The sequence below is a fragment of the Silene latifolia genome, chromosome 8 (assembly GCF_048544455.1).
Source record: "Silene latifolia isolate original U9 population chromosome 8, ASM4854445v1, whole genome shotgun sequence".
Lineage (NCBI taxonomy): Eukaryota > Viridiplantae > Streptophyta > Magnoliopsida > Caryophyllales > Caryophyllaceae > Silene > Silene latifolia.
The window spans coordinates 979,155-1,001,669 of NC_133533.1; the positions used below are offsets into that span (position 1 = coordinate 979,155).

The 22,515-nt window shown below is 38.8% G+C and overlaps 3 protein-coding genes across 3 annotated transcripts; 1 reads left to right on the plus strand and 2 right to left on the minus strand.

The window, feature by feature from the left end:
* The first annotated feature begins 2,225 nt into the window (after positions 1–2,225).
* On the plus strand, positions 2,226–7,137 carry LOC141595923 (uncharacterized). Its single transcript, XM_074415885.1, has 11 exons — positions 2,226–2,787; positions 3,229–3,524; positions 3,751–3,807; positions 3,944–3,970; positions 4,325–4,387; positions 4,480–4,653; positions 4,785–5,025; positions 5,178–5,288; positions 5,674–5,750; positions 5,988–6,030; positions 6,122–7,137. The coding sequence occupies exons 1-11, from the start codon at positions 2,475–2,477 to the stop codon at positions 6,205–6,207; spliced, it is 1,488 nt and encodes a 495-aa protein (XP_074271986.1). The 5' UTR covers positions 2,226–2,474; the 3' UTR covers positions 6,208–7,137.
* A 93-nt stretch (positions 7,138–7,230) lies between these two features.
* LOC141595924 (putative membrane protein At1g16860) lies at positions 7,231–10,693 on the minus strand. The gene is made up of 4 exons (XM_074415886.1): positions 10,018–10,693; positions 8,570–8,725; positions 7,939–8,150; positions 7,231–7,733 (listed from the first exon to the last, which is right to left on the minus strand). The coding sequence occupies exons 1-4, from the start codon at positions 10,588–10,590 to the stop codon at positions 7,538–7,540; spliced, it is 1,137 nt and encodes a 378-aa protein (XP_074271987.1). The 5' UTR covers positions 10,591–10,693; the 3' UTR covers positions 7,231–7,537.
* A 7,542-nt stretch (positions 10,694–18,235) lies between these two features.
* Positions 18,236–18,742, minus strand: LOC141597479 (uncharacterized). The gene has a single exon (XM_074417943.1). The coding sequence runs from the start codon at positions 18,740–18,742 to the stop codon at positions 18,236–18,238; it is 507 nt and encodes a 168-aa protein (XP_074274044.1).
* Between the last annotated feature and the right edge of the window lie 3,773 nt (positions 18,743–22,515).

Genomic DNA, 22,515 nt, shown 5'->3' on the forward strand with positions numbered 1-22,515 from the left:
GCCCTTACCAGTGCTGGATTGACCGCTTGTTATCTTTTTTGTGACGTATACGTGAAGCGTTCTTGGTCTTCCATCTGCAAAACCAATACATATACTTATCCGCACTATCGTCATACTCATCCTCATCCTGAAGACAACCGTATTTCGTGGCCGCAAGCTTTATTGTACGATTCCAAATTGCCGGAAGATTGGAATTAATCATTAATCAATTAATTAATTTAAGAAAAGTTATTTCCGATGGTAATTTATTCCTGTAGTACTAAAATTCCTAATCGCTGATCACATATACTCCGTCTTAATTATTTGTTTACGTTTTATTGAAATATTCCTTACGAAGGTAAAGATCCATTGTTTTTTTCGGTGCGTGAGAGCGTTATGGAAATAGAAATGAATAGAAATCTATTTTAGTTAGAGCGTTATGGAAAGCCGAGTAGTTTACAAAGGGCCTCCAAATGATGAAGGGTATGGTACTTTGAATTGTGCAGATTTAAGTTCCGCCACAGCAGACGGTGTAGGATGTGGATTTATAGGAGGTACTGTAATAGGATTTTTCTACAATTTCATCAAACCCAATACTTACCGCGGGTTTGAGTCTAGATTCGGCAACGCCCTCATCAAAGCTCCCTGTATAGGAGGGAATTTGGCCTTGTTTTCTTTAGGTCACTGTCTTTCACGGATTGCTTATTTTAAATACAAGGGAGAGACTCCGCACGGTGATACTATTCCGTATGAAATCCATTGTGTGGCCATAGGTGGAGCTTTTGGGTTTGCCCGTTATGGCCTTCGTGGCGCCTCACTTGCTGCCCTTACGAGTGCTGGAGTGATAGCTTGTTATCTCGTTGATGAAGTCCACAGGACACGCTATGGCTCATCCATCTGCAAAACCAATACATATTCTTATCCCCATTATCATCCTCCTCAGCCTCATCCTGAGGAGGACGATAATATCCTGCGGCCAGACGCTTTATTGTACGATTCCAAATTGCTGGAAGATTAGAATGAATCAATTAATTAATCGATTTCTTTAATTAGCAGTAAAGTTCCTAATCCTAGTAATAGTCTGGAATATCTGCTGCATACTTGAAGCCTTCTTTTTGCGTGTTTTAGTCGTATAATACTTCTTTGGTCGAGAAGCGCTGAGGTGGTTTGTTATTGCATGATCGTTATTTGTCGCGTGTTATACATTTCTTGGTTGTTCCAGAAGCGCTGAGGTGGTTTGTTTGCTAACATGAATACATGATCTGTTCAAATATTATTTCAATGTTGTTTAATAGGAGCTAAAAACCAGATCAGAAAATATTTAACCGGAATGCAGACTGCAGAGTATTTTATTTACTCCGAAAATACTGATTCCGTCTCAGGAAAACAGAAGAAGCATACTGCAGAGTGCTGGAAAATATTTAACCGGAATGCAGACTGCAGAAAATATTTAACCGGAATGCAGACTGCAGAGTGCTGGATTGACAGCTTGTTATCTCTTCAGTGAATTCTACACGAACCGCTATTGGTCTTCCATCTGCAAAACCAATACATATTCTTATTCCCACTATCGTCCTCCTCTGGATAATAAGGAGGACGATGATATCCTGCGGCCGGAAGCTTTATTTTGATTTCACTTGATTTCAGATATACTCATTACATAGACTTGTACATTTGATTTCACTTGAATAATTGACGTTTCCCGTCTTCCCGAGTCTTTATTCTCAAATTATAGTACTTCTTACGTCCTAATCATTTGTTTACCTTTGATTAAAATACCCATTTATAAAGAAACGACAAGGTAAACTAATGATTGAGCCGGAGGGAGTGGTACTTCTTTCGTCCCAGTCATTGTCCTAAATCCTAATATACTTGTTTCGTCAATTACCAACAAGATTCGAAAAGTAGTCTTAAGGTCTCTAGACAAATAAATTTCAAACCATACGTTATTTATGGTACCTTGACTCATTTTTGTATAATTCTGAGGGATTGCGGTGTGAATTCCGAGTCGGTTTATTTTGTTGCCTAATCGGCCTAAAACCATGGATAATAATATTAGAATTCAAAAATTCTTGTGTACTCCGGGAGTACGGTACTCCTTACACTCAAGCTATTAAAATATTCTATTTTGTAAATTGCATAAGAGTAATTGTCGTATTATTGATAATCGTTCGTTTGTATCTTCACAATTACAATCGTACCGTATTTATAGCACTCGTAAGACATAATCATAAGATCTAATATAGAAAAACGTAATAATATAATTTATTCTATTCTGATTACGGTATATTACAATAATCTCCTCTAAGATTGGCGTTCTTGACGATTATCGATCGACGGGTTCGAAAAATGACGGCGTTCTAATAGTTAGAAGCACGAACGAACTATTATCAATAAACACCGGTGGTTTTCGCTGATCTTTCGAAGCTGCTTATTGATTTTACGTGTTGTATTGATTAATATTTCTAGGGTTTGGTTAATTGAGGGCTTGGATTATGGCGATGAAGGTGGAAGCATTCCAAAGGTTAATCTCAGAAGTTGAGAAGAAAGAATTGGAAGATTTGAAGCATAGTTTGTACAAACCGGACGAATCCGATCCGGAGAACGTGGAGATATATCCCTCCCTTTTCATTAGTTACAATTATGATGCCAAAAAATCTACTCCTTCATATTTCCAGGTGCAGAGATATTCTCAAGATTATTTATTTTTAGAAAAAATAGATAAGGACGATGTTCAACGCTGTATACGAAGTAAAACGAGTAATACCTTCAAGTATGAACTGGCTTGGTTGCTTTCTAATCATCCAGGTTTGTTTCAATTCTCAATTCTATCTATTTAATCACAAATTCTCACTTTATACGGACACTATCGGTCACTATCCGTTTAAAGCTGTAGATGGATAGTGTCCCTCTCACTTGCATTTTGTGAGAGGGTCATTATTCGTCTACAGCTTTAGACGGAAGTACTCGTCTGCAATGGGACGCTTTGCTTTGCTATTTAATTTGGCAAATGATTTAACATGTATGATTTACTAATTCTCAATTCTATCAATTCTATCTATTTAATCACAAATTCTCACTTTATAGGACACTATCCGTCTAAAGCTGTAGACGGATAGTGTCCTCTCACTTGCATTTTGTGAGAGGGGCCACTATTCGGCTACAGCTATAGACGGATAATATTCGTCTGCAATGGGACGCTTTGCTATTCATTTTGGGAAATGATTTAACATGTATGATTTACTACAGGTTACGATATCTGGGATGGCGTCAAGAAGGCGGCGGAACGTATTGGTGACTCAGAATTGTACCAGAAAACCATAAGAGGAGTAGCAACTTTGATCATGGCTCTATACTCTTCTGAAACTTTGTGTAGGCTTCACCACTTTCGTGCTCACCATACTCAATCAATCAAGTTATGGGAACAAATTAAACAGCCAAACACCCCTTATATTCCTGCTTTTTGCAATGCCTTCACGCTTCCCAACATTAACTACAACCACTATCCCCTTGTCACACAAGCCGATACCGACGAATTTATTTCTGTATGTAAATCCCGGCCTACCTTGTTTTATACTTGTTATTCATATGCATTTATTTATTCATGTCTTAGGCCCTGTTCTGTTCTTTTCGGCTGAATTGAATTAAATGGAATTCAGCTGAAATAAGAGTTAATTTTGTGAAGAAATGAGCAACGAATTAGAAATGAGCTGAAATTAAGCTGAAAGAACACGGCTTTATACTTATAAGTTATGATCATTTCATGTGCAGCATTATTACACTGGATGCCTCTACGATAAAAATCACCCCATCCGAGCTCGTTATGCGGTTCCTATACTTACTCTCTCTTTTTGCTGCTGTTATTGTGGTTTGCTATTTCAAATGGTGAATGTTGTTTTAGCTTTTAAAGTTTTAATTGTTGTTTACTTATTATGTCTTCTTCTTTTTCGTTTTATTCTTGTAGAGCTTACCTCCTCCGCAGCGTAAGAAGGTAATTTGTTCTTCCCATTTCTCTCGTCTTCACTGATTGTAATCAATCATTACCTAGTCTAACCCCATATTATTCTCATCATTGTTACTCTCACACGGGTGTCTCCGTCTCTAATACGACACAAGACACGTATCAGACTGCCCTGTTCTTTTAGACTTAAAAGTCACTTAATTTAAGTTCACTTCAGATCCTATAAGTTTAGTTCAGTTCAGTTCAGATCCTTTAAGTTTAGTTTAGTTCAATTTTTATACGTTCAGTTCAGTTCATATCAGTTTCAGTCCAAAAGAACAGGGTCTTAGTACCTGGGTAACTATGATTCTCATTATGTGTTTTTTTGTTGTTTGTTGTATTTAGAATGATGTGTTTAAGGAGATTCATGAAGTTGTTGCTAAAATGGAGTCTCCTAAAAGAAGGAAGGTATAATTTTGGATATAATAACTAATTCGTTCAATTTCTTCATAATCCTTACAATTTAAAACTGGTTCTTACGTCATTCGCTCCTACTATAGGGTGATTTGGATGATTATACGCGCTTGTTGATGAAGCTTGCTAGTGTAAATTCATGGGGTAAAGAAAATGAGTTAGCGGATCGTGTTATGGCAGTCATTAATCCATCATGCGAAGACTGGAAAATGATAATGCGGGGTCGCGTTCTTTGTATGATTAAAACCGAGGAATGGAGGGTATGTTCTCCCTGTACTAAAGTCTTGTCTTGTTAGTACGCATTCACTATATCTAATACATCTTAGAAAACGAAAAAGTTAGGGATACACGAGAGAATATCCCTAAATTGTTTAAACATCCTTAATATCAGATCCAAGGTATGAGTTCGAAAGTGAGCGGGACTTTACATCACTTGGTCTACGACAGTGAAAAATGTGCGCATGATCCTTGTTTGGTATACGGAAATCAATTATGTGCGGATGCTCCTCGTGTTCTTGTATGTACCGACATATGGGATGTAATTGAAGTTGCTCAGTTTCGTTGTGAAGCTTTAGGGAGTCGTTTTATTAAGAGAAACCATTTGCTCTGGGCTTTTTATGAGCTCGGTTTTGGTAATAATCTTCTACTCTCATTCTACTCCATAAATAATTACTCCTATTAAATTTACATGTTGGAGGATATGTATCTGCACAAATTCTCATTATAGACGAATAATATTCGTCTATAATGAGACGGACTGATGTATCTGAGCCTTGTTACACAGGGCTCCCTACTGAAATTTTGGCGAAGTTTAACTTGAACATTGAAGACGAAGATCGTCCTCGTCCTCCTTACCATATATATTTGGCATCCATGAAATTGGCTAAATCTTTAGGTTTGTTTTCTTCCTCTCCTTTTAGTTCTAACTTGTACTACATTTGAATTTGGTATAAAAATTTATTGCTCATAGAAACTAGATTTAGCGATAATGCAATTCATCGCTTTTTGAACTCGTAGCCGGTACTTATGGTTTGTCAAAGCTTTTTTAACGACTAAACTTTGACCGACCATAATTCCCGACTACGAGTTGAGACGTCGCTGAATTCCTTTTCAAACTGTAGACCTTTTCAAGACGGTCAATTTGAAAAAGAAAAATTATCGTAAAGCTTTTTTTGCGAGAAAAGAGGGTACATCTTAGAAAATGAAAAAGTTAAAGGATACACCAGAGAATATCCTTTTTTTTTCTACTTCTCTAAATGTTCTCCTTTATGGACCTATAGGGAATGAGATTGTACAACTTCAACATTTTATATTTGCCGTCTTATTCCTAGAAGATATTGCCGATGATAAGAATTTGGTAAGCGTATAAAAGTCGTTGTCTCATATATGTCTAATAATATACCGAGTAGTTCTAAAAAAAATTCTGGTGTCCTCTGGGAGTACGGTCCCCCTTACACCTAAAGTTAATCCATTAAATAAAATATTATAAAAGGTTAGGTGTAAGGAGTACGGTCCTTCCGGAGGATACACGAATTTTTTGTAGTTCTAATTTCATGCTAAAGTGACCTTTTACTTTTAATTTTGTAATCGCAAGGTTACTAAAATGATGAAAGAGCAGTTTACCGAGTTTCTCAGAGGTACGCACATTACTTTTATATGTTGATTTTAGCCTTTTAGAGGATGCGCATTCCCTTAATACTACTCATAATTGCTTGTTTTTATTTCCAGCCGCCGCCTTGGATAGTGTGACGAGACCAAATGATAATGCTCGTTCGTGGTTGAAGAAGGTACATGAATCGACTCACGTGAACTGATGTGAAAAAGTGGCTCTCTTCATTTTGTGGCCATAGGTGGAGCTTTTGGGTTTGGCCGTTATGGCCTTTGTGCCGCTTCACTCGCTGCTGTGAAGTCTACATGATACGCTACGGCTCTCCCATCTGCAAAACCAATACGTATACTTATCCCCACTATCGTCCTCGTCAGGATGAGGAGGAGGATCTGCAAAACCAATAGTCCAATACATATATTTATCCCCACTATCGTCCTCGTCAGGATGAGGAGGACGATCTGCAAAACCAATAAAAAAACGTATCCCCTCTATCGTCCTCATTGGCATGAGGACGGTGGATATACTCATTACATAGACTTGTACATTTGATTTCACTCGAATATTGACGTTTCCCGTCTACCCGAGGGCCGAGTCTTTATTCTCAGATTACTCCAACCAACTACTGCTATACTTGAAGCCTTCTTTTTGCGTGCTCTAGTCTTGTAATAGTTCTTTCGTCTCAATCATTTGTTTACCTTTGATTAAAAAATACCCACTCATAAAGAAACGGTCAAGGTAAACTAATGATTGAGCCTGAGGAAGTGGTACTTCTTACGTCTCAATCATTTGTTCCAGAATCACTGAGGTGGTTGTTTGCTAACTTGATCCTGTCAATATATAACTGATGACATTACACGTTCTCATGGTTAACATGTAGGACTTCACTGACCTACATGACTTGGATTTAGGGAACAAAGTTGTGGAGTCATTGTCCTAAATATTCTTGAATCTACATAAGATCCAATTGTCTACCCAAATACTCCGTCTTAATCATTTGTTTACTTTACTTTTATTGAAATACTCCTTACGAAGAATATAAAAGGTAAACAAACGATCAGAACAAGGGAGGATTGGATTAATGCTTTCGATATGCTGTCATTCCTTTATTTCAAGTAATGTCTACAACTTTCAGCATATTAGCTTGTTAGATCAGCTTAAACCAAGGTTCAAAACTCGTGTGCATCTGTTACTACTTTCGCAGTTCCGCCATTTTAGCACAAGGGAACACAGCATAAATAGAAAACTTCATTTCTTAATCTTAATTCATAATCAATACTCAAATGTCAGTCTGTTGGGTCTTCAACCCTCCGACTAACAACTAACAATAGAGCTTGTTAGCAAAAACGCGTACTGAAAAACAAAACCCTAGAGGCAGGTCGTAGCTTATGTACAGTACAGAAAGATAACGAGTAGAAAAATATACGTAGGCGACCATGGAATCTCGTTCTCCCTTTGATCCGACTATAAACACAATGAGGATGATATATTAGATACTTACTCTGTGATCGACTGTCCTTGTAGAAAACGACTTCCATCTACACAGGAATCACTTCTTCAGAGGTTTGATTATCATCAGAATGCAATATTAAGCCTTCAATGTACATTGGTAGTAGGCAACGCAACCATTGGAACCCTGTTGAAACAGGTTCGGCTGGTGGCACGATCATGACAATATTCTCGTGGCGTCTGACAACTCCCATCACACTGACTGTGCTACCTTCTTTAACATATCTGAATGAGCGAGCAAGGGAAAACAGAACAGAAATAAAAAACGGATTCCTCAAACCGCCTAGTTTCTTCTGAAAGGTTAATGGGGTAGTATCACTCCACCCTCTCACATGCATTTTATTTCTCCGATTGGCAAGACCGACATGATGCATGTGAAAGGGTGGGGTATACAATTTGACAGTACCATGCAAAGGAGTAATGCCATTACCCTTCTTTTAGGCGCATTATTCGATCATCACTGGAGAGGCTTCTATCAGCTAACCATTGCGAAAAGTTTGGAGACAAGTCTCGTTTCTCTTTGGTTATGTCAACAACAGTTGAAGGCTTGACGAGGGGAGCCACCTTAGCTCCATAACCACTTTTCACTAGGGCTCTTAATCCAGACTGGGAGTCTGATACATAGAAATCAGCCACATATCTCTGCCAATTACATAAACGAGGCGATTGGCTTCAAATTCGATAAGATAATTATAAACTAACACATTCAACACAAGCAGTACTACAGTTAACATTTTCTGGTAGTCAAAAGAGCGATTTTGATGCAGGATGGGTTCAAACCGAAGCCACTAATATCAGCGCTCGATAACTTTACTAACTAAGCCTAAACCCTACCGTCAAATCAACACATAACTCGACTCTACAGTCAAATTAGCAGCTGATGTTAATCTTTAGAAAATTGGACTTGATTAGACTCAATTCTCAAACAAGAGTCCTGCATTGTGAGTTTGAGTACACATTGAAGTTTTTATTTTCTGTTACTCGTCAACAGCTACTGCAAGCTACTCAAGTTGGTTGCTTCAGTTTTACACCCGACATTACAAAGAGAAGAATGGACTGACCTCCGAGTACCTTCTTCCCCAAGAGAAACAACGATGTTTGGGATTTGCAGACGTTCCACCCCATCCTTTGTACTCGTACAACTCTGTTGATACATATACACACCTTGGCACCCTTTGAAAGGATGATTCAAGAGGTATACTACCACAAGTAACAACCTGCAATCGCAAAAGAATTTCCGAGTATTAAAAACATGAGGGCTTATAAAAAAAAATACCCACTTGAGCTACTCTATGCAACATTGCAACACATTCAAGAATTTTTCATTGCAGGTTGTAATCCTAAGAAACCTCATTGCTCACTTCAGTCTAAACTAATCATGGACTGTCGCCTCCCAAAACCATAAAAGTTCACATATCTTGGACTTGAAATGTCCAGTCTTTTTTCTAGACCCGTTAACCTTCAAATCCTGGCTCATTAGCTAACTCGAGCTCCTAGATCTGCTCCCAAATTAATGTTCCAAAAGTACGAATATCATACTGTTCTAACTGCAACACAATCACACAACCTACATTCCCACACAGCTCATCCCTATACCACCAAAGCAACAATCTCACAACTTACTCTAATAATCTACATACAACACTAGGAAAAATTCCTAGATAAACCGAATAGGCGAATACACCACATTATCGTACACATTAGCCAATGACAACTCTCCTCTTCCATTCTCCATCAATTCAACTTGGTTATTTACCAAAAACACTCTCAAATCTAATATTGTCATTGGCTTAGTGTACGATGACATGGTACCGAATTTCTCAGCAAATCAATCACAATACAAGCATATACAAAGTTACAAACCACAAGAAAGATTGAAATTACCACATTGCTCATCCTCATACCACCAATCTCACAACTTACTAAAAATAGAAAATGATAATCTACATACAACACTAGGAAAAAATTCCTACACCGAGTACACCACATTATCATACACCCTAGCCAATGACAACTCTCTTTACCATTCTCCATGGATTCAACTTAGTTATTTACGGAAAACACTCTCAAATACAATACCGTCATTGGCTAGGTGTACGATAACATGGTACAAAATTCCTCATCTAATCAATCACAACAACAACATAATCAAAACCAAAACACAATGCCATACCACCAATCTTACAGCTTACTAAAAATAGAAAGTAGTAATCTACACATAACACTAGGAAAAATTCATACACCGAGTACACCATATTATCGTACACCCTAGCCAACGAGAACCTTCCTTTTCTATTCTCCATCAATTCTAGTCATTTACAGAAAACACTCACAAATCCAATATTGGCTTAATGTACGATAACATGGTACAAAATTCCTCATCAAATCAATCACAATTCACCACAACAACATAATCAAACCACTAGAAACAGTAAAATTAGAAATTATCAATCAGAATTCACCACAACAACATAATCAAACCACAAGAAACAGTAAAATTAGAAATTACCCCAGTAACCTTGACAAATTGACCATCAACAGCACCTCTAAGCTCAGTCTCACTAAACCTATTAACAAATCCCAAAACTACCCTCTTCCTCCACAAACAATTCCATCCCAACCAAACCAAGCCCGAACCCGAAACCGACACAACAACAACCAAGATAACAACTTTCTTAACAGTAACCGTCAGAAACACACCAAGCAACAACCCCATTAACAACAGCACCCCAAATACCCACATTATCCCTCTAGACATATACCCAACCCGAACTGGGTCTTTCCCCATGTTTGTCACTTCCGACCCGTATACCGGTTTTACGGTATTTGGGTCGGGTGGGTGGGAAGGGGTAGTAGGGGAGGGGAGTGGGCCGGAGGTGATGAGGCCGGTTGGGTGGAGTTGGGCTGGTTGTGGGCCGGATCCGGAGTTGGGCTGAGAGGGGGGCCGAGAAGGAGGGGTGAGGGAGAGGGTGGAGAGAGAGAAGGAGGGCGTGCGGTGGTTGGATGGGTGGTCGGTGGTGGTAGGGTCGCCGGAGACGATAAGGCCGTTGCTTAGCTGGTGGGATTGTGTTTTGGAAGACATGATTATGACTTGTGAGAGTGTGTGAAGTGTGACTTGTGAGAGTGAACTAGTGAAGTGAGGACTGAGGGAATGAGGAGGGATGAGGGGGAATAGACTTTGGCAAACGGGTTAGGTTCTGGTCATTTCGGTTTGGGATATTTACTTTTAAGTTATCTGATAGTCAGTTTACAATAATAAATATTTGAGTCAGATCATATAGGGTTGGATTAATTGAGTTCGAGGCAAGTACGGGTTCTCAGTTTGGGTCGGGTCAATTTTGTTAAGTTTAGTGGTGAATGCATGACCCCGAAAATGAGATGATGTTATCGAGTGTTAGAGCGCACATGGGCCTAGGCCGCGCCCGTCGAGGAGGAGATAGTGTCCAATTTACAAGTTTAAAGGGGTTCCATCCCAAAACCAATTGGCAATGGGAGGAGTAGTCCCTTGAGTTATAAGCTAGATCACTCTTCTCTATTTCTCCGATGTAAAAGACCTATATTTGATTCTTCACATTGAGTGGAATCGAAAATATGTAGGGTTTATTAAAATTTTAGTAGGGCTGGAGAGTGAGGAAGTCTATGTTCTTTTATACTCCATTTAATTTCCGGATTTTATAATTTTAGATTAGTTTAGTTAAATTTTTATAAATTTGGACTAGTTAAGTTTAGTTTCTAGTGTATAAGTTTGATTTAGCTTGGTTAATTTTGATTCCTTATTTTAGTTTGAACGGTTTCAGTTTAAAAGATGGGGTCGAAGAAGAGTGGAAATGACGAGATTAGCGGCCATGAAACAAAATGGAAATCATGTGTTACTAAAGGAGAATAATGGTTGCCTTTCATTAATCATGAATTAACGTATAAATACAAGTTAGGATCCTATAATTTAGGAACTAAATCAAACTAATTATCTACAAGTTAGGAAACTAGATAATTACAGAATAACATGTAAACTAATGAATATTTACAATATATTCTATCAGACCCCCGCAGTCGAAACGGGAGGAAGACGGACGTTGAGACTGTCTCGAAAATCATCAAAGAGTATCAAAGGAAGACCCTTCGTAAAAATGTCCGCAATTTGAAATCGGGAAGAAATATGATGAACACGAACCTCGCCACGCTCAACCTTTTCTCGCACAAAATGAATATCCATCTCGATGTGTTTGGTGCGCTGATGTTGAACGGGATTTCCTGATAAATAAATAGCATTAACATTGTCACAATAAACGAGTGTAGCCTTAGTCATTGGAACATGAAGCTCGACCAATAAGTTTCGAAGCCAACACGACTCGGCAACTACGTTAGCAACACCCCGGTATTCCGATTCAGCACTAGAACGTGACAATGTAGGTTGGCGTTTGGACGCCCAAGAGATTAAATTATCCCCGAGAAAAACACAATAACCTGAAGTAGATCGTCTTGTGTCCGGGCAGCCACCCCAATCGGCATCCGTGTAGGCCGTGAGGTGGTCAGGAGCTGATTTGCGAAGCCACAAACCGCGAGCAAGACTCCCCTGTACATAACGAATGACCCGTTTTAAAGCACCCATGTGAGACTCCATAGGATTGTGCATAAACAAACATACTTGCTGAACCGCATACGAGATGTCCGGTCTCGTGAAGGTAAGGTACTGAAGAGCACCGGCGAGACTTCGATAAAGCTTGGGATCGGAGCAAGGAATGTCACTGGTTGTAGCACTAAGCTTGGGCTTTGTATCAACAGGAGTTGCTGCTGGTTTGCAAGATGACATACCAGCACGGTTTACAATATCTTCGGCATACTTAGTTTGAGACAAAAAGAGACCTGTTTTGGTACGCTGAACAGCAATGCCGAGGAAGAAGCTTAGAGGACCAAGGTCCTTCGTTGCGAACTCGGACTGTAGCTTTTTCATGATGGTTAAACGGAGAGACTCGGTGGAACAAGTTAATATAATATCGTCGACATAAAGAAGTAAGTAAGCCACGTCATTACCTTGTCGAAGAATAAAAAGAGAATGATCCACTTTGCTATGTGAAAAACCCATGAGAGCAATAAAATCTGCAAAACGCTTATACCATGCACGCGGAGCTTGCTTAAGACCATAGAGGGACTTCTTAAGTAAGCACACATAATCAGGCCGGGATTTGTCTCGATAACCAGTTGGTTGATACATATAAACCGTTTCATTAAGGGCACCATGAAGAAATGCATTTTTGACGTCAAGTTGATTGATGGACCAAGATTTGGATAAAGCAAGACTTAGAACCGTACGAATAGTGGAAGGCTTAACCACGGGGCTAAAAGTTTCGCCACAATCGACTCCAACTTGCTGTGTTTTTCCATCACCTACAAGACGTGCTTTGTATCTTTCAAAGGAACCGTCAGAATGAAATTTATGTCTAAAAATCCACATAGAACGAATAACATTAACATTCGGTGGTCTAGGAACCAAATCCCACGTCTTATTGTCAATAAGAGCATTGTATTCGTCATCCATAGCCATTTTCCAATTTGAGTCACGGATAGCAGACACGGGATCACGGGGAATGGGTGAAAGGACTACGGTGTGACTTAAATCGTACTCGGTTTCAGAATACCAGTGGTTTGGCTTAACAATCCCATGAGCACTACGAGTGGTGGCCTTGGGGTGGGTAGGCTGTCTCGTATTCTGGGCAGGGGACGGGACAGGGGTTGACAGAATAACATGTAAACTAATGAATATTTACAATATATTCTATCAGTTACAAACTTAGAGACTCAGAGGTTTAAGACTAGTTCTTTTGGATCCCTTAATTTTATCTTGCCTTGTTTAATTTAGTTTATTAATTTTCAATTCAAAAGAATAGTTATAAGCAGTGCGGGAGCAAGGGGGGCTAGCAGCCTAGTAGAGGCGCTCGCTCCTGTTGGCGGTCCGAATTTCAAAGTTTTTGGTTTATTTTCCAACTTTTTTCGAGATTCCTTTGACTATTTCCCTTTTGCTCCTGCTAGGATCAGTTCCTGGCTCTGCCACTGATTATAAGGTCTTTCTTTGTAGTCATGACTCAAGACTTAAGAATCAATATCAAGCGTAATGGAAATATTGTGTTAGAACTAATTCTTGTTGATAGTTAGACAATCTCCTTCAAGTACTGAAAACAAATTTAATAATAAACTCCATCAAATTCGCATATTAATTTACAATTTAAGAGTACAGAAATTGACAGTTACTTTATTTTCTTTCACCTATTATTACTTGAGAGTTAAGATAAAAATGTACTTGTGATATCTCACAATTACATTTTTCTTTTTACCATTATTTAATTGATTATGAGACGTCACAAACTCAAAATAAGAGAATTTGTGATTTTTCTTTTTTAAATGTCAATAACTCAAAAGTGGAGGACGCCTTACAAATTAAATTTTGGCATGGCACCTCGCACATGTAGAAATTAATGTTATATCATGTCATTACGTGCAATGACATACTGTAAAAGCTTTGGAGATCTCCCATTTACTCATTTAGCATGCAATTTTGAGGTCATTTCATTTTATTTATTTGAAGATACCAAAATGTTTTGTTTTTTTCTACGTGTTTGAAAATATCATAATGGTGTATATACAAATATAATAAGACACTAAATAAGGTGATATCTCTCACTCTAATAATATCGTATACCCTAACCAATGAGATGTCTTAGTTTTTATTTTAGTAAGATTATGTTCTTTTATTTATGGAGAAATTAGAATTGGGTAGGGTGTATGATGACATGGTACACCCGGTGTACCTAAGAATTTCTCAATTAATCTCCGTGGAGATTTCCGTTTTATATCTAAAACCAGTTAAATATTTTGATGAATGAAACAAACTTATATTATTTCCCAAATATTAATCTTTTATCTAATACAAATGGATAATATTTCTCTCCTTTTAACTATAAAATAAATATTCTTCTTAAATAAGAACTCGTTTGGATAATACTATTCGTTCCTTTAACCATAGTAGAATAAAACCATCCTACGAGTACAATATTTATTTACGGTAGTAATACGACTCTTGAGGCTAAATGGCCTACTAGGGATGACAATTATGACTCAAACCGAACCGAACCCGAATCGAACCGAAGTAAAAACTTCGATCCAAACCCACTATTTAAAACCCCATTCCCGATCCACTATTTAAAAACCCATATCCATATCCACTATTGGGAAACCCGAACCAAATCCAAACCCGATCCATTCATACCCGAACTCGATCCAAGTGGATATTATTGAAAATTTAGGCTTTATTAACCTTGAAATTTAAATGTTCTTATACAAGATTAAATTTTTATGTAGTCAAATCAAGTTTCGTATTGGGTTTTGGATTATGTAGTGGATCGGGTATGGATTTGAAGCGGGTATGGGTTTGAAAAAAGTATAATGGATCGGGTATGGATTTTAAAATTTTGGATATGGATCGGGTATGGATATGGATCTGTGATCCAATAAGTAAGTGAATCGGGTTTGGATCTTGCAAAACCCGATCCAACACGACCCATTGCCATCCCTATGGCCTACCTAGGATCCTCTTGAGACTAAATACTTTGTATTTGTTATATTATGAAACACAAATTCTCATTTGTGACGGCGATATCCGTCACAAACTTGTGACGGATACCGTTTTCTCTCACAAATGACCCATGAGAGGTGAGTGGGAAAGTACATGGGGGTGTCCCACCTTGTCCCCTCTCCCTTTTTGTGAGAGGTCACAAGCTTGTGACGGGATTAGCCCGTCACAAGCAAGACTAGCTGATTATGAAATATGCAAGTCGTCCTAAACAAACCGCATTAATGTGACATCATCCTAATTATATCAACCTAAAATGGCTTTATGTATACCTTTATCACAAATTTGGGTAAAGGCGTATTTAGCAACATTATTTAGCACGGGGCATTCATTCTAGTAACAAAATATATGATTATATAACAATATACAATCAACTTATCAAAACAAATAAAATTTGAGTTTCATCAAGTACAAGTTTGTTGAGAATATATCATGATAAAAATAGAGTTGAAACTCATACTTAACTTCTTATCATGTGCCCTTAGGGGACATGTTAGAAAATTCGATGATGCAAATAAAACAATTATCGCAAAATTATGCATTATACATTAGTATATACTATAATAATAATACTCAGATCACAAAAGGGTACTTAAATTAAATGTCTTTTTATTTACAATGACTTATTAACCAAACAATTACTACAAAATCAATTAAATTAAATCAACTACTTATACTTTAGTAAGCAACAACTCCCTTAGACTTGTGCAACAATTTACGCCTTTTAAACCTAGGTGATCTCCTAAACCCAATCAAGTCCAATTTCTCCAATTCCCTCCTCCTCTTCGACCGAGCTACCTTCGTCTTAACCACATCGCTCGAGATCCCAAAACTCGGGTCATCATACATCATGACGGTTTCCCCTGATGGGCTTGCCAGCAACACCACACCCCTCATAATTTCTAGAGGCTCTTCTTCTATCGTCTGATTCGTCTCTGACATTTTAATGTACCCATCTGGGAACAATGTGCACAATGGTTCAGGCTTAGACGGCTCCTCCTCAACCAAAACCGATGTCGAAATTGAACAGTAGTAGCAAAGCCAGTCAATGCCTTGTTTATCCTCTAAGCTTCCTGGTACTATACCTAAGCAATATTTATGAATACAAATTTGGGAACATTGTATGCAGTCAACTAGAAGTTCTTTATATCCTTGATCACCACATACATAACAGCAACAATTATCAACTATTTTATTTTCTTTCTCCATTGATTAATTTTTGTTTACGTTTTTATTTCAATCTCTGATCTCTGATTATTAGTATGAGCGGATATTTATAGAACTATAGGGGTTAATTAGGATTAGGAAATTGAAGTTAAAGTGTAGAACTTGGTTTATTAGTTTCCTAATTCTAATTCTAATAGTACTAGAAAATATTTCCATATTATTCTATTGTTTTTAAATGTAGAAAATATTTCCAGATTAATTCTTATAAAACTAGAAAATATTCCGAAAATATTTCCATATTATTTTACACCCTAGTAAACTAGTCTCGGACAATTGGAGATTTCTGTTTTATATCTAAAACCAGCTAAATATATATAGGCCCTGTTTAGTAAACAGCGGATTAATTTCAGCATATGCAAATTGTAAAAACAGATTATAAATGACAGATTTTATCAGAAGGTTTGACTAGCATATTATAATTAGCAGAATTAATTTGAGTGTTTGGTAATTGGCAGATTACGATTAGTAGATTGTTAGTTTTCTTTGTAAAATGGAGAAAAATTTCTTATTTTACAATATGCTAACCAATATGCTGGGGTAAGCAACATATTCTAAAATAACATTTTGACCCCAAATATGCTGTTTCAATATGATGTTTACCAAACACTAAAATTAGCATATTGGTTGGTCAAACATGCTAAAACCCTTAAATATGCTAAAAATTGGCCAATATGTCGTTTACCAAACAACGCCATATTTTTTTTTGTAAAGGGTAAAACGAGTGAAGTATTACTGTATCTCTTTCTTAAACAATAATTTGTACTCTCGTTAACTAACATCTTCCTCAATCCGCATGACCGCATGTAAATTATTACTGCTTGTCTGTCTTTATCTCAATCATTCAAAATATTAGGATGTTATCATTATACACATAGTATTTTCCTTTATCCTATACCTATCATGATAATATCCTAATATTCTCTAATAATTTATGTGACTTTTTATTTTTATTTTCTGCGAGATGTATTTTAAAAAAAAATAAACAAATTATCGGGACAAAAAGAGTATAATTTACTACGGGGAATACTAGTGTACTACCTATCATAGATTCATAGTCAGGATAATATCAGTTATCTTATGTCTAATGATCATGTCTAGACAGCTTGGCTTCCTCGACCCAACCAAACAATCATAAAGCAAATGAATCAAATTTTGTTTTCTTTTTAATTGGAAATAAACCAAAATTGGTGGGATTGACACTCAAGGGAATAATACGTACTATTGCAATTATTTGAGAAGGTGAGACATTGGTGGTACTTCAAATCTATAGCTTTGGTGTCCATATGACCATAGTGGAATAAAACCATCTTACAATATACGAGTATAATATGAGTATAATATTTACTCCCTCCGTCCCGGTCAATTATTGTCCTTTCGTTTTGGCACAAAGACCAAGGAAAGAGCAGAGGGTCAATAACTAAATGACAATTGGAACAAATTGAATGAGAATGATCAAATTACTCATCAAGTTCATTCTTAAAATAGAAAGGACAACAAATGACTGAGACACCCAAAAATGGAAAAGGACAACAAATGACCGGGACAGAGGGAGTATTATTCTTTCCGTTCAAGTGATATGTTTATACTTTATTTATTTCTCTCTCACAAAATAAAGGAAATGTAAACATATTACTGGAACAGAGAGAATAAGTTACTTAAAAATACTTGCATTTGTTATCTTATAAATTAAAATACTTTGTATTAATGTAATATTACGGTAATAATACGACTCCCGAGGCTAAATGACCTGCCTAGGCTCCTCTTGAGGTCAAGTGAAGGAGGCGAGGTTATCAGGTTAAGTAGTACCCATATCGAATGACTTCTTGCCAGGGATAACTACATGTCATCTTAGAAATACCGCATTAATGTGACATCATCATCCTAATTGGAGTACGAGGCGTTGATCCGTAACAGCAGCATCGACATCCTTGAGTTGACTGGCGAGGTCTTTGAGACGTTGGCAGTATGCTTCAATAGACGGCATGGATTCGAGTTTCAAATTGGAGAATTCATGCTCAAGGGCAGCGGCCCGAGCGCCCTTGTTATTGGTGAAGATGTTCTTGACTCGAACCCAGGCGGCGTGGGCGGTGGATTCGTCTTCGAGGACACGAGCAAGAAGATCATCACTGAGGGTTACGTATATCCATTGCAAAACATGGGCATCAACCTCGCACCACTCGTCATACGTGGCGTCAGTTTTAGCCGGCGCCGGGGTTCCATCAATGTGATGGAGCACCTTGTAACCGCGAGCGTGAAGGAGGAACAATCGGACCCATGAGGAATACGGAACTTTGACACCGTCCAATACTCGAACTTTGTTTTGAATATTGGTGACGGTGTAAACGGGATGGAGTTTCGATGAGGTGGGGGATTCACCAGGCATTGAAACGGGTGTGGGTGGCTGTATTAGCAGCGAAACAGGGAAGGGAAGGGTAGACGGAGGCTAGATTTAGGGTTTTATTTTCGAAACCTAGGCTGATACCATATTGAATGTAATCCCCTGATGGGTGAGTTATCTTATTGACAATTTTACCCAATTTGTATGGGTTTATCCTCTAAAGCTCAAGTCTGATGTATTTATCAAATTTATGCATTTTACGTCTTATGTCAAAACTCAATTCGAACGACCAGTTAAAACGTTCCAATGCGATTTAGGACGGGAATTTGATAATAATTCTTTTCGCACTTATGCAACTCAGAATGGTCTTGTTTTTCGTTTTAGCTGCCCTCAAACTTCCCCTCAAAACGGAAAAGTGGAACGCATGATACGTCGCTTAAATGAGATCGTTCTCGCTCTTCTTGCTCACGCGTCTCTGCCTCCTCAATTCTGGGTAGATGCACTACATCTGCACCTATCTCCACAATATTCTTCCCACAAAAATACTCAATTTTCGCTCACCTACTTCCGCTCTCTTCCACAAAGAACCATCCTACACTCACCTCCGTGTCTTTGGTTGTGTCTGCTACCCAAACTTGTCTGCTAAGATGGCTCACAAACTCGCACCCCGGTCCACACCTTGTGTCTTCCTTGGTTACCCCTCTGAAAACCGGGGCTATAGATGCCTTTCTCTTGCCACTAACAAAATTATCTTATCTCGCCATGTCACTTTCGATGAGTCGGTGTTTCCATTTGCGTCGTCCTTCACAGCTAAACCCGACACTTACACCTTTCTTCAACCCGCTGACCATCCCCTTGCCCCCCACATTTATGACCACATCGCTGCTACCCCTCCTGCTCAACCAGACCCCCCTGCATCTCCCCCTCCTCGCCATAGCCCTACCCAACAGCAACCTACCCCTGCTTCGCCTGCCACACCCGCCACAAATCCTCAAACAGCCACACCCATGGACTCCCCTGCCTCCACGGTGTCCCCTGCCTCAACCAGCACTCAACCCCTCACCCCGTCACCACCACCACCACCCCCTCCCCCTCCCCCTCCTCCCCCTTCCCGCACCATGACCACCCGTGGTATGAACGGGATATTCAAACCCAAGGCTCTCATACACGAAACAAAACCGAACCTCAGCCCTCTCCCTAAGTCCCCCACCCTTGCCCTTCGTGACCCGAACTGGAACGCAGCAATGCAGGCCGAATTTAGTGCGTTAAAGGAAAATCATACATGGGATTTGGTACCCCGTCCCATGAATGCCTCTGTTATTCGGTGTATGTGGTTATACCGTCATAAATTTAAGGCGGATGGTACATTGGAACGGTATAAAGCCCGTCTCGTGGTTAATGGTAAGACTCAGCAGGTTGGTGTTGATTGTGATGAGACCTTTAGCCCTGTTGTGAAGCCTACCACTATTCGTACCGTCCTCAGCTTAGCTACCTCTCGTTCTTGGCCCATACATCAACTTGATGTAAAGAACGCTTTTTTACATGGGGAACTTGTCGAAACTGTTTATATGCATCAACCTCCTGGTTTTGTTGATCCCTCTTGCTCCCCATCATGTTTGCCGTCTGCGTAAGTCTCTCGTACGGTCTTAAGCGGGCTCCCGGGCTTGGTATCAACGTTTTGCTAATTTTGTCATGTCACGAGGTTTCCGTAGTAGCCAATGTGATACTTCTCTATTTATATATAACCACGGGGGTGACATTGCCTATCTTTTATTATACGTGGATGATATTGTGCTTACGGCCTCGAATTCTTCGCTTATTCGCCGCATTATTGCTGACCTTTCTCGTGAATTTGCCATGACTGACCTCGGGGTACTTCATCATTTTTTGGGCATCACTGTTACTCGTAATGCAGGAAACCTTTTTTTGTCACAACAACAGTATGCCAAAGACATCTTGGGTCGTGCTAATATGTCTAGTTGCAATCCATCGACCACACCCGTTGATACCGGCGCTAAACTGAGTGCCACGGCCGGCCCTCTGATCGATGACCCTACCTTGTACCGTAGTCTCGCCGGGGCACTACAATATTTGACGATCACCCGGCCTGATATCTCTTATGCCGTCCAACAGGTTTGCCTATTTATGCATGCCCATCGGGCTCCTCATCTTCATTTTTTGAAGCGCATTCTTCGTTATATCAAGGGCACTATTGATCATGGTCTTACTATCACTCCATCTCGTCCGCATACTCTCACAGCCTATTCCGACGCGGATTGGGGTGGTTGCCCGGACTCCAGACGATCTACTTCCGGCTACTGTGTTTTTCTCGGGGATAATTTGGTGTCCTGGTCGTCAAAGCGCCAGCCCACTATATCTCGGTCTAGTGCCGAAGCCGAGTACCGGGCCGTGGCAAATGCTGTGGCCGAAACAAGTTGGCTCCGAAATCTATTACTTGAATTACATGTACCTGTTCGGAAAGCCACACTCGTTTATTGTGATAACCTATCAGCTGTTTATCTCTCCAATAACCCGGTTCAGCATCAACGTACTAAACATATCGAACTGGATATACATTTTGTACGTGAGAAAGTTCAGGTTGGTACTGTCCGCGTTCTTCATGTTCCCTCCGCGTATCAATATGCCGACATTTTCACAAAGGGTCTACCGCGCCATTTATTTGATCGTTTCAAGACCAGCCTGAGCGTCCGTCCTCCTCCCGCTCCGTCTGCGGGGGTGTATTAGTAAATATATGTAAAGATATTTATGCCTAGAATTAGTCTTGTATATCCCTGATATCTAGCCGTATAGTTTGTAACCATATTCTGTACTCTCCTATATATTTGTCAATAAGATAACTCACCCATCAGGGGATTACATTCAATATTGACATTGACTTGGACGTCGAAATGTCTGGCATGGAGTATTCTGAACCTAAAGTTCACTTATAGGAACGACGATCCGTGGTAAAGCTAGGGGGTTAGTAGGGGCTCTCGCTCCCCTGGCGAATGTGATGATTTTCGTAATTTTTAGTTACATTTTTCGAATTTTTTCAAGTGTACGAATATATTTTACCCGTTTACCCCTCTAAAATTATTCACCCCCTAAGTTCAGTCATCTAGCCAAAACCCAGATAATCCTTTTTTTTTTTTTTTTTATCCAAACTACTTATTTTATTATCCAATAAAAAGCATGACATGGACAATTACATTTGTAACCTATTTGATGGTCGGCTTTTGGCCAAACTATATAGTCGGACTCCCACCTTTTTTTTTTTCGTCACGGCAATCAATCTTTTTTTCTTTTTTTTTTTTAGGGATAGCAATAGAATTAGACTTAAGGAAAAGACAGTTGAGGTTATGAGAACTTCTTAGTTTTGGTCATGACAAAATGACACGACATTTTAAAGATGAAAGGTTTATAAGACCATGCATGGGGACATTCATTTCAAAGAGGAAAGTAGACACTTTTAATTTTCTTTAAGGGCAATTTGGAATTTCATGAAATGTAGAGGGGCCATAATTAATACCTTAATTAAAGGATTATGTCGAGGTAAAATAAAACTGTAAATTCATTTTTACACGTTAAGATCGACTCATTGCTAAATCATCAGCAATATTGATAAATACAGCAATATCGATAAATACTCAGATTATTTTCCAACTCATATATTCATAATGAAATAGATCAACTATCAGTCATCTCTGAAAGACTGCTTCTACAAATCACTCGCTTATATAAGATACATGAACATTAGTTAACGAGAGTCTAATCTTTCACAGTCGAATGAAATCGATCTCTTTCATAAGGTTTAACAC